Source organism: Mobula birostris, chromosome 15 (assembly GCF_030028105.1).
Source record: "Mobula birostris isolate sMobBir1 chromosome 15, sMobBir1.hap1, whole genome shotgun sequence".
NCBI classification, from domain to species: Eukaryota; Metazoa; Chordata; class Chondrichthyes; order Myliobatiformes; family Myliobatidae; genus Mobula; species Mobula birostris.
The window spans coordinates 70,215,583-70,240,731 of NC_092384.1; the positions used below are offsets into that span (position 1 = coordinate 70,215,583).

At 43.4% G+C, this 25,149-nt stretch overlaps 1 protein-coding gene across 1 annotated transcript; it reads right to left on the reverse strand.

Annotated features, from left to right (window-relative positions):
* Positions 1 to 4,919: 4,919 nt before the first annotated feature.
* On the reverse strand, positions 4,920 to 24,972 carry clec3a (C-type lectin domain family 3, member A). Its single transcript, XM_072279202.1, has 3 exons — positions 24,873 to 24,972; positions 8,453 to 8,533; positions 4,920 to 5,943 (listed from the first exon to the last, which is right to left on the reverse strand). Exons 1-3 carry the CDS (start codon positions 24,970 to 24,972, stop codon positions 5,552 to 5,554), a joined length of 573 nt encoding a protein of 190 aa, XP_072135303.1. The 3' UTR covers positions 4,920 to 5,551.
* Positions 24,973 to 25,149: the final 177 nt, after the last annotated feature.

The window sequence follows — 25,149 nt, forward strand, 5'->3', positions numbered from 1 at the left end:
TGGACTGTGGAAGGAAACCAGAGCAACAGTGAGGAAACCCACTTGATCACAGGGAGAACTTGCAACCTCCTTACAGACAGTGGCGGAAATTAAATCCCGCTCGGTGATCACTGGTGCTGTAAAGCATTGCGAAAATGTGGTGAAAAAGGCAAATGGAATTCCTTCCTTCATTAGCCAGAGCACAGAGTACAGGAGCTGGGAGGTAATGGTATAACATTATCAACCATCAGATAGGTCACAGCTGGAGCACTGTGTGAAGTTCTGGTCTCCACATTATAGGAAGGACTTCTGCTTACTGCGATCCACGTTATAGGAGAGGGTGCAGTGAAGATTCACCACTATAATGCCTGGGTTGAAATATTTCAGCTATGAGGAGAGACTGATATGCTGGGCTTGTTTCACTTGGAGCAGAGGAACCTGATAGACATCTACAGAATTATGGGACAAAGATATGGCAGATAGTACAAACTGTTATCTGTTTTAGTGGGGTCAAAAAGTAGAGAGTCTGTTTAGCTAATGGAGAAGAATTTAGAGTTCAAAGTAAATTTATTATCAGTGTATGTATATGTTATCATATACTACCTTGAAATTCATTTTCTTGCAGGCATTTACAGGAAAAAGAAATACAATAGAATTTGTGAAAATCTATGCATAAAGAAAAACTGCCAAGTAACCAAGGTGCAATAGAAAGACAGTTACGCAAATAATTGAGGTGATCTGAAGAGGATTTGATTCTGGAACATACAGTCACGAGGGGTGGAAGAGGCAGAAACTCTCACAAGTGGGTGAGCATATTAATTGACAAATTCTGGTAAATGCAACTTGTATACTGTAAATGGCTGGCATTCTCACAATAGGCTTGTTTCTGAGCCGTGTGAGTCTATAGCCCTCCAATACAAATACCTATGTAAGGATGCTGTACATTGACTATAGCTCATCGCTTAACACCAACATTCCTACCGTTCTGATTGATTAGCTAAAAATCCTGGCCCTCTATACCTCCCTCTACAATTAGATCCTCCACTTCCTAACTGGAGGACCACAATCTGTGTGGATTGGCGATAATATCTCCTCCTCGCTGACAACCAACACTGGCGTACCGCAGGGGTGTGTGCTTAGCCCAGGCTCTACTCCCTCTATACCCATAACAGTGTGGCGAGGCATAGCTCAAATACCATTTTTAAATTTGCTGATGATACAACCATTGTTGGCAGAATCTTAGATGGTGACAAAAGGGCGTACAGGAGCGAGATATACTAGCTAATTGAGTGGTGTCACAGCAACAACTTTGAATTCATTGTCAGTAAGCCTAAAGAGCTGGTTGTGGTCTTCAGGAAGGACAAGATGAGGAAACACGAACCAATCCTCATAGAGGGATCAGAAGTGGAGATCGTGTGAAATTTCAAGTTCCTGGGTGTCAAGATCTCTGAGGATCTAACCTAGTCCCAACACATCGAAGCGGCTATATTTCATCATGAGCTTGAAGAGATTTGGTTTGTCAGCTAGGACACTCAAACTTCTATAGATGTACTGCGGAGAGTAATATGACAGGCTGCATCACAGTCTGGGTATGGGGTCAGGTGGGGGGCTACTGCACAGGATTGAAAGAAGCTACAGAAAGTTGTAAAGTTGGTCAGCTCCATCTTGGGAGCTAATCTCCATAGTATCCAAGACATCTTCAAGGAGTGGTGCCTCAGAAAGATGAGCATCACCCATGACTTGCCCTCTTCTCATTGTTACAATCAGGAAGGTAGTCTGAGGGCACATACTCAGGAATTCAGGAACAGCTTGTTCCCTTTTGCCATACAGTTCATAAATGGCCATTGAACCCTTGGACACTACCTCACTTTTATAAATGTATGTCATTTCTGTTTATGTATATAAAGATTTATGATTTACTTAATTATTTGTTTCTTTCTGCATTGTCAAAGTTCTATACATTGCATTGAACTGCTGCTGCTAAGTTAACAAATTTCACGACACGTGCCAGTGATAATAAACCTGATTCTGATTCATACCCCTACCATCCATGTACCTATCCAAATTTCACCTAAATATTGCATACACCACTTGTTCTGGCAGCTCGTTCCATACTCTCACCACTGCTTGAGTGAAGAAGTTTCCCCTCATGTTCCCCTTAAACTTCTCACCTTTCACCCTTAACCCATGACCTCTAGTTGTCATCTCATCCAATCTCAGTGGAAAATACCTGCTTGTATTTACCCTATCTTCTTATTCTGGCTTCTGCACTCTTCCTTTCCTATGCTGATGAAAGGTCCTGGCCTGAACTGTTGACCATCCATTCCCTCCATATTACCCTGACATATTGAGTTTCTCCAGTATTTTCATGTGTGCTTTTCAAGATTTCCATCATCTGCAGCACCTCTTGTGTTTATGCCCTTCTGTTCTACTTATGTTCCGTGTTCTAGTTTATATTATTAGTTACCAAGTTAGCTTGAAGCAGTATTATCGGTAAACGTTGTGAAGACTTTCTAGAACCAGGCATTTTGCAATTAAGTTTCGAGCTGTGAGATCAACTTTACCCAACAAAACTTTGACACAAAGAGAATATAACACACAACGTGAAACAAAGATATGACCTGCAAATACGTTTTTCTCTTTAATGTTAGCAAGGAGACAGAACATGAAAAAATTTAAAAGAAAATTACATGTTTTACAGATAAAATAAATGTGTAATAAGTAAAGGCAGAGTATTTGGTTTTAGAGTTTTATTTCTAATGACATAACCAAAAAGAAGTGCAAACCTTCACATAAAAAAATTGCTGCAGTAGAAAATCTGTGTGGAATAATATTAGTTAAATGTGTTGGTAACAATTGTTAGCTGTGTCTGGAGATTTCTTCTCTTAATGGAAGGAGAATGTCCTTTCCATGTAATGATTGACAACTCTCCAGGAGTGTCTTGGAGTCTTCAGCAACTAAATGTTAATCTCCTAAAAGCTGTTACAAAGCATTCAGAGGAAAGATCTTAGAATGCTCTGATTTCACTGGACAACAAAGATTTTGCTTCCTGAATACTTTTGGGTGTATCTTACAGATTTTAGGCTGCTGACCATGAAAATCACCATGAAATTTCCCTATCATGCACCACTTTTTAATATCGCCTATGTTTCAGTCAATTAAAATGTTGCCCATAATGTAAGCTGAAACTATGAAATGCAACATGTTACTAAAGATTCATTTTCTGCATTCCCAGTTAGACACTTCCCTGCAAATCTTGGTGTTTTCAGTGACTCGCATGATGAAAGGTTTCACCAGGACATTGCGGTCATGGAGAAATGGTATCAGGTCAACTGGAATCCATCAATGCTGGCTGGTTATTGTTGGATAGTTAAGCGAGAAGCCTCAAACACTAAGTACAAATGAAAATCATCAACAGAACAGTTTTAGCTTAGTTGAACTATTGCAAAGCGTCAACACAGTTACGCAGTTAAATCATTATATTCGATAAAAGTTAATTTCTTGTTACTCCAAATTCCTATGTGATAAAGTAGTCTGAAATTATATTTGTGTTCAGCTTCAAGCGTCTATCATAAGCAAAAAAAAAATTCTGAGGAAGCAACACTTTTGAAAAAACGTGTTGGTCCAGTGTTTCTTACAATAGTTTTATTCAGTTTGAAATATTGCAGAATATTGGTATTCCTTCAGCTTTCTTTAGTATCTTTGCTTTGTGGTGTTCAAAGGGCAGTAGAGTGGAGTATCTGGTTTACATGCTACTTCACAGATCCAGGAAACTAATCTCCGTTTCTCTCTGTGTGGAGTCTAAGTGATCTCCCTGTGATTGAGCGTGCTTCCTCTGGGCTCCCTAGTTCCTTCCCACACCTCAAAAACAATGTGGGTTGGTAGATTAATTGGTCACTGTAAACTGTCCCTTGCAAGTAAGTGAGTAGTAAATCCAGGTGGAGGGGATAAGAACATTATGAGAATTAATCAGGGTTGGTGTTCATAGCTGGCTGAGGAACAGCAAGATTCTGCTTTGTGTAACTCTGTTACTTTTTGATTGACATGACTTGAATAATCTCATCAAGTCAGAGTCAAAGCAAACTTTTTATTGAAGTATGAATATGCCGCCATATACTACCTTGAGATTCATTTCATTGAGATTCATCAAAGATTTATTAAAAGCTTACGTGTGGTATCTCTGAGGTGGCAAACTCCGAAACTATAGAAACAAGCAACTTCCCCAAGGGATCTCCAGATTGTGGTGATGCATTTGTATTGATTTACTTACATAGAAGGTGTAAAGAAGAAAAGCTTTGTTTGTTAGAATTGCACTGTTGAAAAATTAGCCTAGAAGCACTTAAGGCATTGCATGGGAGGTAATTCCTTGAATAAACAAGGATAGTAACCTTAAAATGGATTTGGTAAGACTCTGCTAAAATGGCTTGGCATTTGTAAAAAGCAGACTTGGGCTATCGCATCAAGACATAATCAGAGTCTAAAATTCTGATTAATCAGAATGCCGTATTTCTAACAAACAGTGCTAAAGAGAGTGAACACTGTCAAATATCCATATAAAAATAAAAGCAATCTTAAAACTCACACAAAATTCTGGAGATCAGCAGGTCAAGCAGCATCTATGGAGAGGAAGAAAGAGTCAATATTTTGGGCCGAGACCCTTCTTGATAAACTCTCGGCCTGAAATATCAACTCTTTATACCTCTCCATAGATGCTGCCTAACCTGCTGAGTTCCTCCAGCATTTTTTATGTTACACTGGGTTTCCAACTTCTGCAAAATCTCTTGTGTTTAAAATCCTAAAAATGAATTAGGCTTTTAGCACAGAAACATTGCAAGGATAGTCCACTTAATGGCCCTTCACAAACACAGGAGATTCTGTAGATGCTGGAAATCCAGAGCAACACATAAAAAATGCTGGAGGAACTCAACAGACCAGGCAGCATCTATGGAAATGAATCAACAGTTGACATTTCAGATTGAGATCCTTCATTAGGACTTTAAAGGAAGGGGGAAGATGCTGGAATAAGAAGGAGGAGGGAGAGGAAGGAAAACAAGCTTGAAGGTGATACTGCCTGCTATTCACTTCCATTCAGTGCGGAACAACACTATGGCAGCATAACGGTTAAGAAGCCTGACCAGCCAAATTGCTGAGATGAGATTGAGTCCAACCATGATAGCTGGAGAAATTTAAATTCAGATAACTGAATACATCTGGAATTAAACGTGAGCATTCATAATAGTCGCTATGAAAGTACAGGATTGTTTACTAAAGACTCATATTGTCAGATATGACTCCAGACCGCTGAAATGATCTAGCAAAAACCATACTGTGCCAGGGACAAATAAGGAAGGATATTAAATGTGACATTGGAAATAATGTGGACAAATGTTTAAAAATATGGACAGCTTTAGTGATATGTGACTGCCGAGCATTAGTTTCCATCCCTCACTGTTTGGTGTATTTTAAACCTGTACATCCTTTAAGATACTTATTTTAACACCTTCAATTGAAAAATAAATGCCTAACGGTAATGACCATAACTGCTCTGGAGATGACTGTTATTAGAGCTGCTTTAGGGAATGAGGTATTCGCAGATATAGCTCTTCTCATTACGGCACACTTCATCCGACCATTTGCCTTGGCCGCCAATGGATGCTGCCGCACAGTTCTCCCTGGACCCGCCACGTGGCTCGTTACGGTCCCAGTTAAAGTAGCTAATCGCCATTCCATTCACATCGACAAACTTGCCCTCGGAAGTCATGTCGTTGACTCCAATCCAGAAGTCTCTAGCCCCGTTCAGGCTCTTCTTGGCATAGCTGCGGAGAGAGTTGTTCTCGTCACTGTCGCGGGGGACACTCAAGGTTCCTCCTTGGGCGATGCAGTCTTCATTGGCGGCGTGAAAGCTCTTTCTGCCTTTGGATGCCAGGTAACATTTCTTGTGAACTTTTGTGCCTTTCAAGCAGACTGTGAGGAGAGAAAATGATCTTTAGTTTATGTTATGCTTTTCAACGTTTCAAAGCAAATTTATTATCAAAGTATAGAAACTGTATGTCACCGTATACTACACTGAGAATCACTTTCTTGCAGGCTTTCACAGTAGAACAAAGTACAATAGAATCAATGAACAACTCCACACAAACCAATGTACAAAAGAGGACAAACTGAGCTGTATTCACAAAAGATAGTATCTTGTGAGTGGGGTGAGGACCTCTCCTCAGATGGAAGAAGTACCCTGGCGATGCACTGAGGACCTCTCCTCATATAGAGGCAGTGTTCTGGGAGTGTGGTGAGGAACTATCCTCAGATGCAGACAGTGTCCTAGGAGTTCAGTAAGGACCTCACCTCATGTGGAGACAGTGTACTGGGAGTAGGGTGAGGACCTCACCATGTGGAGGCAGTGTCCTGGGAGTAGGGTGAGGACCTCACCATGTGGAGGCAGTGTCCTGGGAGTAGGGTGAGGACCTCACCATGTGGAGGCAGTGTCCTGGGAGTAGGGTGAGGACCTCACCATGTGGAGGCAGTGTACTGGGAGTAGGGTGAGGACCTCACCATGTGGAGGCAGTGTACTGGGAGTAGGGTGAGGACCTCACCATGTGGAGGCAGTGTACTGGGAGTAGGGTGAGGACCTCACCATGTGGAGGCAGTGTACTGGGAGTAGGGTGAGGATCTCACCATGTGGAGGCAGTGTACTGGGAGTAGGGTGAGGACCTCACCATGTGGAGGTAGTGTACTGGGAGTAGGGTGAGGATCTCACCATGTGGAGGCAGTGTACTGGGAGTAGGGTGAGGACCTCACCATGTGGAGGCAGTGTACTGGGAGTAGGGTGAGGACCTCACCATGTGGAGGCAGTGTACTGGGAGTAGGGTGAGGACCTCACCATGTGGAGGTAGTGTACTGGGAGTAGGGTGAGGATCTCACCATGCGGAGGCAGTGTACTGGGAGTAGGGTGAGGATCTCACCATGTGGAGGCAGTGTACTGGGAGTAGGGTGAGGACCTCACCATGTGGAGGCAGTGTACTGGGAGTAGGATGAGGTCCTCTCTGATGGAAGCAGTGCCCAGGCTGTGCAGAAAAGACCCCTACTCAATTGAAGATGCTGCTGTCGGCACCACAGTCCTTCATTATGACTTCCCCACCACAGAATCTGAAATAGTTGATGTCCAAAGTTGAGACAACATTCTGATATGGAGCAATGGTGGGTTTTTTTTATCAGTAATGAGAGTAATACTCCCACTGGAGAGGTAACAGAGCAAACCTCTGATAACCCACTTTCCAGTTGTTCAGAGTTCCCAATGGTCTAATATTTGGCAAACTGGATTCTCCAGCGACCCAGTTCCTATTTCCCTTTAAACTCACTGTGTCAGTGGCTCCTGCCAGCCCTGGTTCCGTTTCCCACACCTCCCTATGACCCACCTGCTTTTTGAGAACATTTAATATGTTACTGCATGGTGTAATATCTTTAAAAACAGTGAATTAGAAAGTTTGGAGTATTAACTGATAATAATATTGAGAATTTTTAAAAATCTGCCAGTCCAGCATCAATAATGTCTTAAACATATTGGATTATGGTGTTTTATTGGCACAGGGAGTAGTAGCTGATACCGAGAATGGCAGTGAAGTCATTCTGGAGATGGCTGTTAAACACCTCAGATGAAGCAGCAAAAGATCATGAGTGGCAGACACTAGATGGAGGAGTTGTGATGGTTGGTATCAGGAATGGCAGTAGGATTGGCAGCAATGCCACCGAAAGATTACAGACAGAGTGTTATAGTGCACTACAGCACAGAATCAGGCCTTTCAGCCCATCTAGTCTGTGCTGAATTTATTACTAGTTTTTACAGAGTCATAGAATCAAGGAAAAATACAGCACAGAATCAGGCCTTTCAGCCCATCTAGTCTGTGCTGAATTTATTACTAGCTTTTACAGAGTTATAGAATCATGGAAAAATACAGCACAGAAACAGGCCTTTCAGCCCATCTAGTCTGTGCTGAATTTATTACTAGCTTTTACAGAGTTATAGAATCATGGAAAAATACAGCACAGAAACAGGCCTTTCAGCCCATCTAGTCCATATAATGTTATAAATTAGCTTTATTTGTCACGTGTGCATTGAAACATATGGTGAAATGCATCGGATACATCTAAGACCAACGCAGCAGTTAAGCATCATGCTGGAGGCAGCCCGCAAATGTTGCCACACTTCCAGTGCCAACATAGCATGCCCACAACTTACGAACCTTAACCATGTGTCTTTGGGATGTGGAAGGAAACCGGAGCACCCTGAGGAAACCCTTACAGACAGTCACGGGGAGAATGTACAAACGGCGGGAATTGAACTCGGATTTACGGCGCTGTGAGGTGTTGCACTAACAGCTACACCACTGTGGCTCCCGTAGTTGGAATAGCAGTAGACTGGTACTGGGAACAACACTAACCCCGGCATTACGCTATCCTCCCCCAGTGCGTGACTCACCAGTCTGCAGTGCCTGTGTTTCCTTAAGCAAGTTTACTTCCCGCCACAGCTTGTCAATCTCATTTCTCAAATTGTCTTTACCTGTGGTTTAACCAGAAAAAAAAATCATTGTATGTTTACAACAGGAATTCTGCAGATGCTGGAAATTCAAGCAACACACATCAAAGTTGCTGGTGAACACAGCAGGCCAGGCAGCATCTCTAGGAAGAGGTACAGTCGACGTTTCAGGCTGAGACCCTTCGTCAGGACTAACTGAAGGAAGAGTGAGTAAGGGATTTGAAAGTTGGAGGAGGACGGGGAGATCCAAAATGATAGGAGAAGACAGGAGGGGGAGGGATGGAGCCAAGAGCTGGACAGGTGATTGGCAAAAGGGATACGAGAGGATCATGGGACAGGAGGTCCAGGAAGAAAGATGGGGGGGGGAACCCAGAGGATGGGCAAGGGGTATAGTGAGAGGGACAGAGGGAGAAAAAGGAGAGTGAGAGAAAGAATGTGTGCATAAAAATGAGTAACAGATGGGGTACGAGGGGGAGGTGGGGCATTAGCGGAAGATAGAGAAGTCGATGTTCATGCCACCAGGTTGGAGGCTACCCAGACAGAATATGTGTTGTTCCTCCAACCTGAGTGTGGCTTCATCTTTACAGTAGAGGAGGCCATGGATAGACATGTCAGAATGGGAATGGGATGTGGAATTAAAATGTGTGGCCACTGGGAGATCCTGCTTTCTCTGGCGGACAGAGCGTAGGTGTTCAGCAAAGCGGTCTCCCAGTCTGCGTCGGGTCTCACCAATATATAAAAGGCCACATCGGGAGCACCGGATGCGGTATATCACCCCAGCCGACTCACAGGTGAAGTGTTGCCTCACCTGGAAGGACTGTTTGGGGCCCTGAATGGTGGTAAGGGAGGAAGTGTAAGGGCATGTGTAGCACTTGTTCCTCTTACACGGATAAGTGCCAGGAGGGAGATCAGTGGGGAGGGATGGGGGGGACGAATGGACAAGGGAGTCGCGTAGGGAGCGATCCCTGCGGAATGCAGGGGGGGGGGGGGAGGGAAAGATGTGCTTAGTGGTGGGATCCCGTTGGAGGTGGCGGAAGTTATGGAGAATAATATGTTGGACCCGGAGGCTGGTGGGGTGGTAGGTGAGGACCAGGGGAACCCTATTCCTAGTGGGGTGGCGGGAGGATGGAGTGAGAGCAGATGTACGTGAAATGGGGGGAGATGCGTTTAAGAGCAGAGTTGATAGTGGAGGAAGGGAAGCCCCTTTCTTTAAAAAAGGAAGACATCTCCCTCGTCCTAGAATGAAAAGCCTCATCCTGAGAGCAGATGCGGCGGAGACGGAGGAATTGCGAGAAGGGGATGGCGTTTTTGCAAGAGACAGGGTGAGAAGAGGAATAGTCCAGATAGCTGTGAGAGTCAGTAGATTTATAGTAGACATCAGTGGATAAGCTGTCTCCAGAGACAGAGACAGAAAGATCTAGAAAGGGGAGGGAGGTGTCGGAAATGGACCAGGTAAACATGAGGGCAGGGTGAAAGTTGGAGGCAAAGTTAATAAAGTCAACGAGTTCTGCATGCGTGCAGGAAGCAGCGCCAATGCAGTCGTCGATATAGCGAAGGAAAAGTGGGGGACAGATACCAGAATAGGCAGGGAACATAGATTGTTCCACAAAGCCAACAAAAAGGCAGGCATAGCTGGGACCCATACGGGTGCCCATAGCTACACCATATCACCTGTCCAGCTCTTGGAACCTTATCTTTCTTCCCGGACCTCCTGTCCCATGATCCTCTCGTATCCCTTTTGCCTATCACCTGTCCAGCTCTTGGAATATTAACTTTGCCTCCAACTTTCACCCTGCCCTCAAGTTTACCTGGTCCATTTCCGACACCTCCCTCCCCTTTCTGGATCTTTCTGTCTCTGTCTCTGGAGACAGCTTATCCACTGATGTCTACTATAAATCTACTGACTCTCACAGCTATCTGGACTATTCCTCTTCTCACCCTGTCTCTTGCAAAAACGCCATCCCCTTCTCGCAATTCCTCCGTCTTTACTGCATCTGCTCTCAGGATGAGGCTTTTCATTCTAGGACGAGGAAGATGTCTTCTTTTTTTAAAGAAAGGGGCTTCCCTTCCTCCACTATAAACTCTGCTCTTAAACGCATCTCCCCCATTTCACGTACATCTGCTCTCACTCCATCCTCCCGCCACCCCACTAGGAATAGGGTTCCCCTGGTCCTCACCTACCACCCCACCAGCCTCCGGGTCCAACATATTATTCTCCATAACTTCCACCACCTCCAACGGGATCCCACCACTAAGCACATCTTTCCCTCCCCCCCTCTCTGCATTCCGCAGGGATCGTTCCCTATGCGACTCCCTTGTCCATTCGTCCCCCCCATCCCTCCCCACTGATCTCCCTCCTGGCACTTATCCGTATAAGCGGAACAAGTGCTACACATGCCCTTACACTTCCTCCCTTACCACCATTCAGGGCCCCAAACAGTCCTTCCAGGTGAGGCAACACTTCACCTGTGAGTCGACTGGGGTGATATACTGCGTCCGGTGCTCCCGATGTGGCCTTTTATATATTGGCGAGACCCGACGCAGACTGGGAGACCACTTTGCTGAACACCTACACTCTGTCCGCCAGAGAAAGCAGGATCTCCCAGTGGCCACACATTTTAATTCCACATCCCATTCCCATTCTGACATGTCTATCCACGGCCTCCTCTACTGTAAAGATGAAGCCACACTCAGGTTGGAGGAACAACACCTTATATTCCGTCTGGGTAGCCTCCAACCTGATGGCATAGACATCAACTTCTCTAACTTCCGCTAGGCCCCACCTCCCCCTCGTACCCCATCTGTTACTTATTTTTATGCACACATTCTTTCTCTCACTCCCTTTTTCTCCCTCTGTCCCTCTCACTATACCCCTTGCCCATCCTCTGGGTTCCCCCCCCCACTGTCTTTCTTCCTGGACCTCCTGTCCCATGATCCTCTCGTATCCCTTTTGCCAATCACCTGTCCAGCTCTTGGCTCCATCCCTCCCCCTCCTGTCTTCTCCTATCATTTTGGATCTCCCCCTCCCCCTCCAACTTTCAAATCCCTTACTCACTCTTCTTTCAGTTAGTCCTGACGAAGGGTCTCGACCTGAAACGTTGACTGCACCTCTTCCTAGAGATGCTGCCTGGCCTGCTGCGTTCACCAGCAACTTTTATGTGCGTTCATTGTATGTTTAACATGTTTGCCTCTAAACTTGCAAAGAATAATTATCTAGAACTGAAGATAGGAATCATCATATCTTTCCACAGCATCAAGAGCAACACTATACTCAGTCATCCACGCTGTGATTAGAGGTGAACTTGTAATTGGAATTGCAATTGGTTTATTATTGTCACATTCTCCAAGATATAGTGAAATACTTTTCTTGCATATTGTTCATACAGATTAAATCATTACATATTGCATTGAGGTAGAACAAGGCAAAACAATAACAATGCAGAATAAAGCATAAACAAATACACTCAAAAACTTCTATAGTTGCACCTTGGAGAGCATACTGACAGGCTGCATCACTTTCTGGTATGGTGGGGCTACTGCACAGGACCGAAAGAAGCTGCAGAAGGCTGTAAATCTAGTCAGCTCCATCTTGGGCACTAGCCTACAAAGTACCCAGGACATATTTAGGGAGTGGTGTCTCAGAAAGGCAGCATCCATCATTAAGGACCTCCAGCAACCAGGGCATGCCCTTTTCTCACTGTTACCATCAGGTAGCAGGTACAAAAGCCTGAAGGCACACACTCAGCGATTCAGGAACAGCTTCTTCCCCTTTGCCATCTGATTCCTAAATGGACATTGAAGCTTTGGACACTACCTCACTTTTTTAAATATGCAGCATTTCTGTTTTTGCACATTTTTAATAAATCTACTCAATATATGTAATTGATTTACTTGTTCATTCATTATTATGTTTTATTTTATTTATTATTATTATATTTTCTCTCTCTGCTAGATTATGTATTGAACTGCTGCTGTTAAGTTAACAAATTTCACGTCATATGCCGGTGATAATAAACCTGATTCTGATTCTGAATAGCTGCGGAGAAAGTGCAGTCCAAATATACGATAAGGTGCCGGTGTAATGAGCTCTTCCAGCCTGTGTGGGGACCCAGAGAGCATTGGACTCCAAGGTTTTTTTATTTGTTGTCATCAGTGTGGAATAGGCCTTTTAGGCCCTTCTAGCTACGTTGCCCAGCAACCTTGATTCAACCCTAGCCTAATCACAGGACAATTTACAGAGACCAATAAACCTACCAACCAGTAGGTCTTTGGACTTTGGGAATAAACCAGAGTACCCGGAGGGAAACAACGCGGGGAGAATGTACAAACTCCTAACAGGCAGCAGCAGGAATTGAACCCAAGTCGCTGTTGTGCTACCCTTTGTAGAGCACCCGAATTGGTTAATTGTTGTTTAACTAATATCGTTAATTGTTCACAGGAAGAAATCTGCAGATGCTGGAAATTCAAACAACACACACAAAATGCTGGTGGAACGCATCAGGCTGGGCAGCATCTATAGGAAGAAGTGCAGTCAATGTTTCGGGCCAAGATTAATTGTTTAACCTTATTAAGATTATTTTTATAGGCTCGGGGGTTCTGAACTATTCTGTCACCTGTACTTTTTAAGGAGACTTCCCTTAGCCACCGATGTTCTGTAGGAATTCCCAAGTATGAACTCTGTTTGCCACCTCTATATGGGAGTCTGTCTTTTCTCTGCACTTCAATTCCATTATTGCCAGTGCTCACCGATAGCAAGATCATGATGAAGTGAAGTGTGGATTTAAGGTTCCACCTTATCTGCCTAAGGAACCATTCAAAAGTCTTATAACAGCAGAGTAGAAGCTGTCGTTGAACCTGGTGGTACTGATAAGGAAATGATGGAATCTAGATGAAGGGTCTTAACTAGAAACATTGACCTACTTAGTTCCATCAGCAGTTTGTATATTGCTCCAGATATCAGCATATGCAGTCACTAATCCCCCACCTTCTCAAAGATGTGCTCAAATCTCCCCCTCTGGCAATAAAAAACCTCTGAGTTCCCAATAAGTCTACAACTTTGAAGTTGTGAAGATCTCCCCCTCACCACGCCAAACCCCTCTTCAGCCTGAATTTGATGAACCATCTCCAAATCAACTGACCCTAACCAAATCCAACTGCAAACCTGTACATTACCTCTCTGAACTTCCACACAAACTACACTGGCAGGAAATACCTCCAGAGGAACTCAATGGATCAGGCAGCATCTGTGGAGGGAAGGGCACAGTCAATACCTCGGGTTGAGACCTTTCATCTGGACCAGATGAAAGGTTTTGACCTGAAACGTCAACTGTTGATTATCTCCCACTGATGCTGCCAGGCCTACTGAGTTCCTCCAGCTCTTTGTGTATTCCTTCAGATTCCAGTATCTGCAGTCTCTTGTGTGTGGCTTTAACAAGGCTTTGATGGATTAGAGTGTACAATTGTTATTTTTTTCATAGTTTAACATTTCCTATTTTTTATTGTGTGCAATTGTTCAGTGAATTTTCCTATAAGTGTAGTTTAGCTGATGCTGTACTTTTTTTAGAAGCTTCAGTTTTCTGCAGCAGATGTCACACAACTTGAACCTATTTCACAGGCTTGCATCTTATTATTGGAATGTGCTTTACCTCTCTAGTGAGCTAGTTTTTAGTTTAGGACAAGCACAATCTCATTTTCTTTGTTCTTCATTCTTCTTCACTTTCTCATTCCCTCTTACAGAAGAGTGAGTTGGTTACCATTATTTCTTATTGTTATAAACATCCAATAAAGTTCAGTTAATTTATTATCAAAGTTCATATAATATCACCATATACAACCCCGAGATTCATTTTCTTGGGGGCATACTCAATGTCCAGAATAGAATCAATGGAAGACCACAACAAAATGAGCATTTCAAACAGTGTGCCAATTGTGTCAACAAATTGCACCAATACAAAAAGAAATAAATAATAATAATTACTAAGCAATAAACATCAAGGACTTGAGATGAAGAGTCCTTGAAAGTGAGTCCATAGGTTGTGGGAATATTTCAGTGATGGGGCAAGTGAAATTGAGTGAAGTTATCTATATTGTTTCAAGAGACTGATGGTTGAGAGGTAATAACTGTTCCTGAACCTGGTGGTGTGAGTACTGAGGCTCCCATAACTTCTTCCTGATGGCAGCAGTGATCATAACTACAAATTTCTGAAGAGTCTCTGAATCATGAAATCAACAGGACCTAACAACATAGACGTGGGTCTAATGCACAACAGAATTTTGCAGTGTTGGTCAATGCATAAAACATGCATTGGCTACCATGCATCGTAGCACAAATGCACTGACCCAGTGTATAATAATTTCTCATCCTGTAAGTTATGCAGTTCATGCATTGTTCCACGAGGTGGAGCTTTCTTACTACAAGTAAATGCCACATTTTCTCCCAATGTGTGAACCAGATGGATTAAGACAACCCTCACTATTCATAGTCATAAGCCTGAATATAGCTCTTTGTAAGTTTCAGGAACAACATCTTGTCCTTGATAAGGCTCCGTATTCTCTTCCTTCAGCAACACTGTGTCAATTTCAGATTGGAACAAAAAGATTTAAAAATGCAAATGCTCGAAACCTGAAATTAAAAACAGGAGAAAGTACTGTTTGAACAGATCATCTGATGGGTCTTCAGATTGAAATGTTGCCCCTGATTCCCTCTGCACAGGTGCCATCTTTTATAGAGCTGCAATATTACCTCATATCTCTTGAACTCAATCCTCCAATTAATGATGGCCAACATACCATACTCCTCCTTAACCACCCTATCAACTTTGAGGGATCTGTGGATGCGGACCGCAAGATCCCTTTGTTCCTCCACACTGCTGAGTAGTCTGCCACTAACCCTGTATTCTGTCTTCAAATTCTACTTTTCAAAGTGAATCACTTCATACTTTTCTGTATTGAACTTCATCTGCCACTTCTCAGTCTAGCTCTGCATCCTATCAATGTCCGGTTGTAACTTATGACTGCCATCTACACTATCCAGAACACCACTAACCTTCATGTAATATGCAAACTTATCAACCCACTCTTCCATTCCTTCATCCAAGTCATTTATAAAAGTCACAAAGCGAAGGGGTCCCAGAACAGATCCCTGTGGACCACCACTAGTCATTGACCGCCAGTCAGAAGACACTCCATCTACTACCACTCAGTGCCTTTTGTGGACAAGCCAATGCCAAATCCACACAGCCAGGTTTCCCTGGATGCCATGCCTCCTGACTTGCTGAATGAGCTTATCATATACACCATATCCATAAGACAACAATAACATTGGAGCAGAATTGTGGCCATTTGGCCCATTGAGGCTGCTCTGCAATGTCATCCTGGCTGATTTATTATCCGTCTCAACCCGATTCTCTGCCTTCTCCCATAACCTTTGACACTCTGACTAGTCAAGAAATCCTGCTTGGCCTGTATGTGACATCCTACTTGGAGCAAAGTGGCTGAATTTTTATTAACCTCTCAACCTCTTTAGGTATACTCAATGACTTGGCTTCCACTGCCGTCCATGGCAATGAATTCCACAGACTCACCACTCTCTGGCTAAAAAACATCTTTCTCATATCTGTTCTGAATGGACATCCATCTGTTCAGAGGCTGTGCCGTTTGCTCCTGGAATCACCCATACAGGAACATCTTCTCCGTATCCACTCTCGCTAGGCCTTTCAATACCCACTGATCTACCTTCATCAATTTGTTTTGTCACTTCCTTGAGATCAATAAGGCTCACAAGCCATGGCCTGTCCCTCACAAAACCATGCTGATAATCCCTGAGCAAGCTATGCTACTGCAAACATACATAAATCCTGTCTCTAAGAATCCTCTCCAATAGTTTACCCATCACTGATGTAAGGCTTGCTGGTCTATAATTCCCAGGATTATCCCTATTACCTTCTTGAACAAAGGAATGACGTTTGGTGGATAGATCCAACAATTTTCTGGAACTACTCCTGTGGCCAGTGATGATGCAAAGATCATTGCCAGCAGCGCAGCACTCTCTTCTCTCACTTCCCATGGTAACCTCAGATATTTCTTGTCCAGCACCAGGGGCTTATCTATCCTGAAGTTTTTATGAAAGTTCCAAAACATCCTCTTTCTTAACTTTGACATGTTCTAGCACTTTATCCTGTTCTCAGTGTGGTTATACACTGCTAGTGACTCCATGTTCATGCTCTGACCTATAATGCAACCACGACGCTTGACTGAAAGTTAAACACTCTAATGATCTTGTGGGGTTTAGTGGTACATAATGCTCGATGTCTGTGTGGAAACAGACTCGTAGTCCCACTGATGTCATGCACCCATGCATCAAGTACCTCTGTCTATGAAATCCTACCCTAATTCCATTTTATCCTTCCACAGATCTTTGACTAATTGGTGTCACAGGATGAAGGTTGAGATTGGGTAGCACATTCATAAAATATGAATCAGAATCAGGTTTAATATCACTAGCATATGTGTGAAATTTGTTGTCTTTGTAGTAGCAGTACAATGCAATACATAATAATAGAGGGAAAAACCATGAATTACAGTAAGTATATACAGTATGTATCTTAAACAGTTAAATTAATTAAGTAGTGCAAAAATAGAAATAAAAGAAGTAGCGAGGTAGATCTTGGATACAAAGTCCATTCAGAAATCACAGAGCAGAGGGGAAGAAGCTATTCCTGAATTGTTGAGCGTATGTCTTCACTGGGTTGAAATATCGTTTGTTTTAGAAACACAACAGACTAACTTGACATGCTCTCCAGCTGAAGGAGTGCCATACTGTCAATGGAAATATGACCCAGGCCCCACCTACTCACTTGGTGGAATATAAGTGATCCTTTGATGCTATTTTGAGGAAAAGCAAGGCAACTTTTCCAAGATGTCCCATTAAATCTTTATCTCATTATAATTACCTCCTCAAAAAGGCAACATCTATCATCAAAGCAACACATACAAAGAGCCACAGGAACTCAACAGGTCAGGCAGCATCTTTGGAAATGAATAAACCTTTGATGTTTCAAGCTGAGACCCTTCTTCAGGACTCATTAAAGATCCCAACCATCTAGATCATGCCCCTATGCCATCTTCTCACACCTACCATTGGGCAGGAGGTACAGAAGCAGGAAGACCCACACCACCATGTTCAAGAACAGCTACTTTCCTTCAGCCATTCATGTCTTAGATCAACCAGCAAAATCCTAATCACCACTCCAGCTTAAAATTCAAAACTCTAATGACCACTCTGATCACTTTGAGCTAAAATGGGCCTTTTTCCCCCTGTTCCAATTGTGTTTTTGTTGCAACAACTGTGTTTAATTATTGTTTAGTATATACTGAATGATATGTTTAATTGTCAGCATTTTATTTTGGTGCTGGGATGTGTGATGACGCTTATAGGCTGTCCCCAGCAAAGGTTCTGTTGATTGTTAATGGGAACGATGCAGTTGACTGTACGTTCCAATGTGCATGTGATACATAAACAAATCTGAATCTTTTCTTGGGAATACTACTTAGATAATGCTATGTTCCTGTGATGCTGCTTCAATTACGTTTTTCATTGCATTTATACATACATGTACTCGTGCACGTGACAATACACTCCACTTTGATTTTGCCACCTAAGGCAGATTACCAAATCATCACATTGATAATTTGAAAATTGCAGTACTTATATTGAATATCAAGTTTTACATAATAAGTGGGTGACTACACTCCAAAACTACTACAGTGAAAGGTACATCAGATTATTAAGTCAAGTCAGGTTAAGGCCAATTTCATTGTCATTTAACAGAATAGATGTATACTGCCAAACGAAACAACAGACCAAGGTGCACAACAAAGTACATTTATTATTAGGGTATTCATGCAGTATACAACCCTGAGATTCATCTTCCCACAGACAACCACGAAACAAAGAAACACCATGGAACCCATTCAAAGAAAACATCAAACACCCAAAGTGCAAAACAAAGAACAAATCGAGCAAATGACAGAAAACGACAAAAAGCACAGAATATGAAACACCAGATCACAGAGTCATTGAAATGGTCTAAATGTTCGGTTCAGTTCAGTTCAACTTAGCGTTGTGTCGTTTGTTGACTGCGGGCTGCAGAGCCAGTTGACCCTGAACAGAATTGAACAAAACAGCAATTAAAAAAGGGAGTAAACAGAAACCAGAAAGACATGTAGCATGAATACAGTACAGAACAAATAAGGTAATATTACTGTAAATAAATTAATAAATAATTATACGTATTTATGTCCCAAGTTAAAAAGTAAACAGTGTAACACTACAGGCACTTCATGCGTGATGAGACCTGGGTGGTGGCAGGGAGCTGAGTAGTTTCACCGCCTGGGTGAACAAGCTGTTTCCCATCATAACAGTCCTTGTCCTAATGCTACGGTATCTCCTGCAGTGCTTATATTGAATCTCAGGTTTTCTACATTAGGTTTGTGACTACACTTCAAATCTAATGCAGCGAGTGACACATCAGGTTATCCTGAATGCAGTGGCACTGTAGAAATAAACAAAATATGACAAATTTGGTTCATTGGTTCATTGGTGAGACCGACGGCAATGGGGCTGCTTGGCCGCAGTTGCTGTGCGTGACCAGACCCTCATACCATGGCGTTGCCTGTTACAGCCGCAGGAGGGGAGGCAGCCTGGTAGAGAACAGAAACACTGGGGGCATGCTGGGTTGGTGGCTGCACCCTGCAGGCCAGCTCTCCCATTGGGCTACTCGCCAGTGTTTGCTTCCTGGAAGACAAGCTGGATCAGCGTTTGTCTATGGCTGACCCAGCGCAAGATGGGGAACCGCTGTGTGCATGTTCTTGTAGAAACGTGGCTTCAGGACAACATCCCATGCACCATCAATTCTCAGGCCATGCCACTCCAGGACTTGTGCTCATATTTTGAATCTGTACAGTTCTGCGCAAAAGTCTTAGGCACACGGAAAAAAATGCTGTAAAACGAAGATGCTTCCAAAAATAATGAAATGAAAAGTTTCTTAATATCAGAAAATTTAATATAAAGAACAATAAACAGTAAAAAACTAATTCAAATCCAAATTTGGTGCAACCACCCTTTGCCTTTAAAGTTTCATCAATTTTCTTCGGTACACTGTCGTGCAGTTTTATACAAAAATCGGCTGGTAGGTTGGTCCAAGCATCCTGGATAACTTCTACAGTTCCTCTACAGACTTTGACTGTCTCATTTGCTTCTTCCTCTTCAGATAATCCCAGACGGCCTCGATGATATTGAGATCAGGGCTCTGTGGAGGCCAAACCATCTGAAACATTAGCAGTGTGCCAGAGGTTTGTGCATGTCAGGGAGCAGCAATGAGTGCTATTGCTATTACAAAGGAAAAAGTGCTAAGCAAACTCAAATGTTTTAAGGTGGATAAGTCACCTGGACCAGATGGACTACATCCTGGAGTCCTGAGAGAGGTTGCCGAAGAGATAACAGTCACTTGATCCTGCCATGGTCCCGGAGGACTGGCAAATGTCACTCCACTCTTTAAGGGATGGAAGCAAAAGAAAGGAACCCTAACCTCAGTAGTTGGTAAAGTGTTGGCGTTATTAAGGATGAGGTTTCCAGATAATTGGAGACTAATGATAAAATATGTCAAAGTCAGCATAATATCTGTAAAGGGAAATCTTGCCTGACAAATCTGTTGGAGTTCTTCAAACAGAGTGGACAAAAGAGAGGCAGTGGATGTCATTTACTTGGATTTTCAGAAGGTGTTTGATAAGGTGCCACACTTGAGTCTGCTCAACAAGATAAAATCCTATGGCATTACAGGAAAGATACTGGCATGGATAGAGGAACGGCTGACAGGCAGGAGGCAATGAGTGGGAATAAAAGGGGCCTTTTCTGATTGGCTGCTGGTGACTAATGGTGTTCCTTATGGGTCAGTATTGGGACCGCAACTTTTCACATTGTTTGTCAATGATTTAGATAATGGAATTGATGGCCTTGAGGCAAAGTTTGCGGGTGACACGAAGATAGGTAGAGGGGTAGATAGTGCTGAGGAAGCAACGCAATTGCAGCAGGACTTAGACAAATTGGAAGATTGGGCAAAAAAGTAACGGATGGAGTACAGTGTTGGGAAATGTATGATAATGCATTTTGGTAAAAGGAACAACGGTGTGGACTATTACCTAAATGGGGAGAATGTTCAAACATCAGAGGTGCAGATGGACTTAGAAGTCTTTGTGCAAGACTATCAGAAGGTTAATTTACAGGTTAAGTCTGTGATAGGGAAGGAAAATGCAATGTTGGCATTCATTTCAAGGGGAATAGAATATAAAACCAAGGAGATAATGCTGAGCCTTTATAAGACACTCGTCCGGCTGCACTTAGAGTATTGTCAACAGTTTTGGATCCCATATCTCAGAAAGGATGTGTTGCAATTGGAGAGAATCTAGAGGAATTTCACAAGGGTGATTCTGGGAATGCAGGGGTTAACATATGAGGAGCGTTTGGCAGCTTTGGGCCTGTACTCACAAGAACTTGTGGGGATCTCATTGAAACCTACCGAATGTTGAAAGGAATAGATAGGGTGGATGTGGAGAGGATGCTTCCTATGGTGGGAATATGTAGTTCTAGAGGGCACTGAGGGGCCACCCTTTAGAACAAAGGTAAGGAGGATTTTTTTTTAACCAGAGAATAGCGATTCTGTGGAATGACTGTGGTGCAGGCCAAGTCTGTGTGTATATTAAGACAGAACTTGATTGTTTCCTGATCGGTCAGGGCATCAAAGAATATGGCAAGAAGGCTGCTGCATGGGGTTCAGTGGGATCTGGGATCAGCCATGATAGAATAGCAGAGCAGTGATGGGCTGAATGGCCTAATGCTGCTCCTATGTCTTATGGTCTTATGATACCATATATAAAATCTAAGGTGCTTAAAAGTTTTGCTCAGTACTGTACGTGCTACCATAACTATATGTGTTATGCTGTGCTGTGTGTGACTGTATGTACTGTGCTTTGTATCTTGGCCCAGGGGAGCGCTGTTCTGTTTATCTACAAGCGTGGGTGGCACGGTAGCGTAGTGGTTAGCACAACGCCTCGCAGTACTGGGGACCCAGGTTCAAACCTTGCTGCTCCTGTAAGGAGTTTGACTGTTCTACCCTCTGGGTGCTCCGATTTCCTCCCACAGTCCAAAGGCGTACCAGTTGGCAGGTTAATTGGTCATTGTAAACTGTCCTGCGAATAGCCTAGGATTACATCGGGGGATTGCCGAGCCGAGTGCCGCTCCAAGGGGCTATTCAGCGCTGTATCTCAATAAATAAAATGAGTATGGTAGAACAACGATTAAATTTGAACTTGAAAATACTAAGAAGCAACCTTATTCTTATGCACTTCAGCCAGCACATTCATTAGTTGATACATTGTCAGAAGTTGCAAACCAAATAAATTATGCAAATCCAGCTCTATGGAGAAACAATTAAAAGAAAGTAATGTTCCCGGATGGATAAAAATGCTTTAAAATGCAAGCTTTCATTCCTTTACTTTGCATATTGAAAGTAGCAGCAATCAGAAGTTTTTGACAAACTTATGCAAGTACATTACAAATGAGCCTAAGTGTTAGGAAAAATCAGTGAAGTCACACTGGGAATTCTGCTACTGTCCAACCAAGATCTAAAAGGTAATCAGCATTTAATAATAGGCCAAATGCTTTCATATGTTTTTTTTCAAATATGTTTGGGGCTACAGTCAGTGTCCACTTTATTAGGTACACCTGTACATTTCCTTGTTAATACAACTATCTAATCAGCCAATCATGTGGCAGCAATTCAAGAGGTCAAGAGGTCCAGTTATTGTTCGGATCAAACAACGGAATGGGGAAGAAATGTGATCTAATTGACTTTGACCATGGAATGATTGTTGGCGCCAGACAGGGTGGTTTGAGTATCTCAGAAACTGCTGATCTCCTGGAATTTTCCAGCACAACAGTCACTAGAGTTTACAGAGAATGGTGCAAAAAAAAATCCAGTGAGCTGTAGTCCTGTGGATGAAAACATCTTATTAATGGAGAGAAGTCAGAGGAGAATGGCCAGAGTGGTTCAAGCTGACAGGAAGGCAACAGGAACTCAAATAACCACACGTTACAGCAGTGGTGTGCAGAAGAACATCTCTGAATGCACAACACATCGATGGCCTCCAGTAGCAGAAGACCACAATCGTACACTCAGTGGTTACTTTATTATGTATAGGAGGCTCCTATTAAAGTAGCCACTATGTGTGGGCATGTGGCCAAGTGGTTAAGGCATTGGACTAGCGACCTAAAGGTCGTGAGTTCGAGCCCCAGCCGAGGCAACGTGTTGTGTCCTTGAGCAAGGCACTTAAACGCACATTGCTCTGCGATGACACTGGTGCCAAGCTGTATGGGTCCTAATGCCCTTCCCTTGGACAACATTGGTGTTGTGGAGAGGGGAGACTTGCAGCATGGGCAGCCGCTGGTCTTCCATACAACCTTGCCCAGGCCTGCGCCCTGGAGAGTGAAGACTTTCCAGGCGCAGAGCCATGGTCTCACAAGACTAATGGATGTCTTTACTATGTGTAATTACATTCGTAAAAATTCAATACACTTTAGGAACGACATTAACCCAGCAGGTGAAAAACTGATCATTACAGGAGAGAAGCAGAATTAGGGGGAGGATAAGCCATTTAAAATCCAGTCCCGCCAACCTCCTGCTAGTGGGTAGATCCCTTATGTTGCAAAGCTGCTGAAAACGTTCCCTTTTCACTGCCTGAATACATGGGTCGGCTGTTTCAAACTGACTGAAAATGAAGCCAATTTGCTGAGTTATGTGAATGCTGCAGGGCTAATGTTAACACAAGAGCTTCTATAGATGCTGGAACTCCAGAGCAACCCACAGAAAATGCTAGAGGAACTCAACAGGTCAGGCAGTGTCTAAACAGGCAACATTTCAGGCTGAGACCCTTCATCAGGCCGAGACCCTTCTTTAGGCTGGTTCCCTTCCTCAGGCCGAGATCCTTCCTCAGGACAACGGCAACATTCATCCTACCAGGTTCTATCAATTCACTCAGCATTTAATGAGAAATGTTTCCAGTTTACTCAGGCTTAGAAAAACATTGCAGCACTCTAGAGTCAAGAGAAACCATTCTAAAGTAAGTTGACTTGGAAGTTGACCTTACTGCCGACGCTTAAGCACATTCTACTCAGGGAGGGGAGATATTCAAATATTTGGAGAGTCTTCTCATGACACCTAATCCAGGACCCTGTGTCTCCACTCCCTTTACATTTTCTCTTTGTGTATAAGATGTTTATCTTGCAGATTTGAATAGACAAAGCTTCCTCTCTACACACACACACACACAAACACACAATCACGCACGTGCACGCACACACACACACACACACACACACACAAACACACACACACACACGCGCACACACGTACACACACACACACACACACGCACGCACATGCACACACACACACATACACGCACGTACACGCACACATACGCACGCACGCACACACACGCACACACACGGACACACACGCACATGCACACGCATGCACACACGCACGCACACACACACACGCACACGCACACGCACACGCACACACACACACACACACACGCACGCACACGCACACACATATCTCTCAGATGACTTCATGATATGGATTGCTGTAAGTGCCGATTATCCTCAATACTAACGGCTTGACTCCTTTCCAAACTCCACTGACCCATCAGCAATTGCACCCCCACTACATAACCACAGTATATGCAAACATATGTATGTACACAACTCAGAAATGGATTCGATTGCACACATACTCCTGCTCACACGTCCATATGCTCATACAAGCACATCCGTGCACAGCGGAGGGAACTTCCTCTCTTACACACACACACACACACACACACACACACATATATCTCTCAGAAGACTTCATGACCTGCACTGTTGTAGAATGACTATTATCCTTAATGCCTGACATCTTTTTAAACACTACTGAGCCCATCTACAGCTATAGCCCCATCCCATAAACACAGTATACACAAACACATGCGTGTACACACCACAGAATTGGTCTTACCTCCACACTGTCATGCTGACACTTTTAAATGTTCAGACAAACACACACACGCACTCACATACACAAATACACTCACATGCACTCACAAACACACATGCACTCACACATGCATGCACACTCAGACACAAACATGCACACGCACACTCTTGTGCCAATTCACACATGGACACACACACGCAAACACTCTCTCTCTCTCTCTCTTAGACACACACACACACACAGATGTAGAACGAGACCTTGGTTACCTTTGCCAGCTTTTGATTTGGATCTGGATGACTGGGCTGTGACCACACACATCCCCGCAACACAGAGACAGGCAAACCAGAGGAGTTTTGTTCCTGCCATAGTGAAACCCCAAGTATCCAGCTGAGGATTCCGATAGCAGGGAAGCTTCCTGGAGAAGCCAGCAGAAATATCTAAACCAGGATGCAAAGCTGACAGCCCTGGGAGGCACTGAATGTTTGCACACTACTACCTATATTTATAGGGAAGTTGTGATGTCATTAGAGTGTCACAGATCAA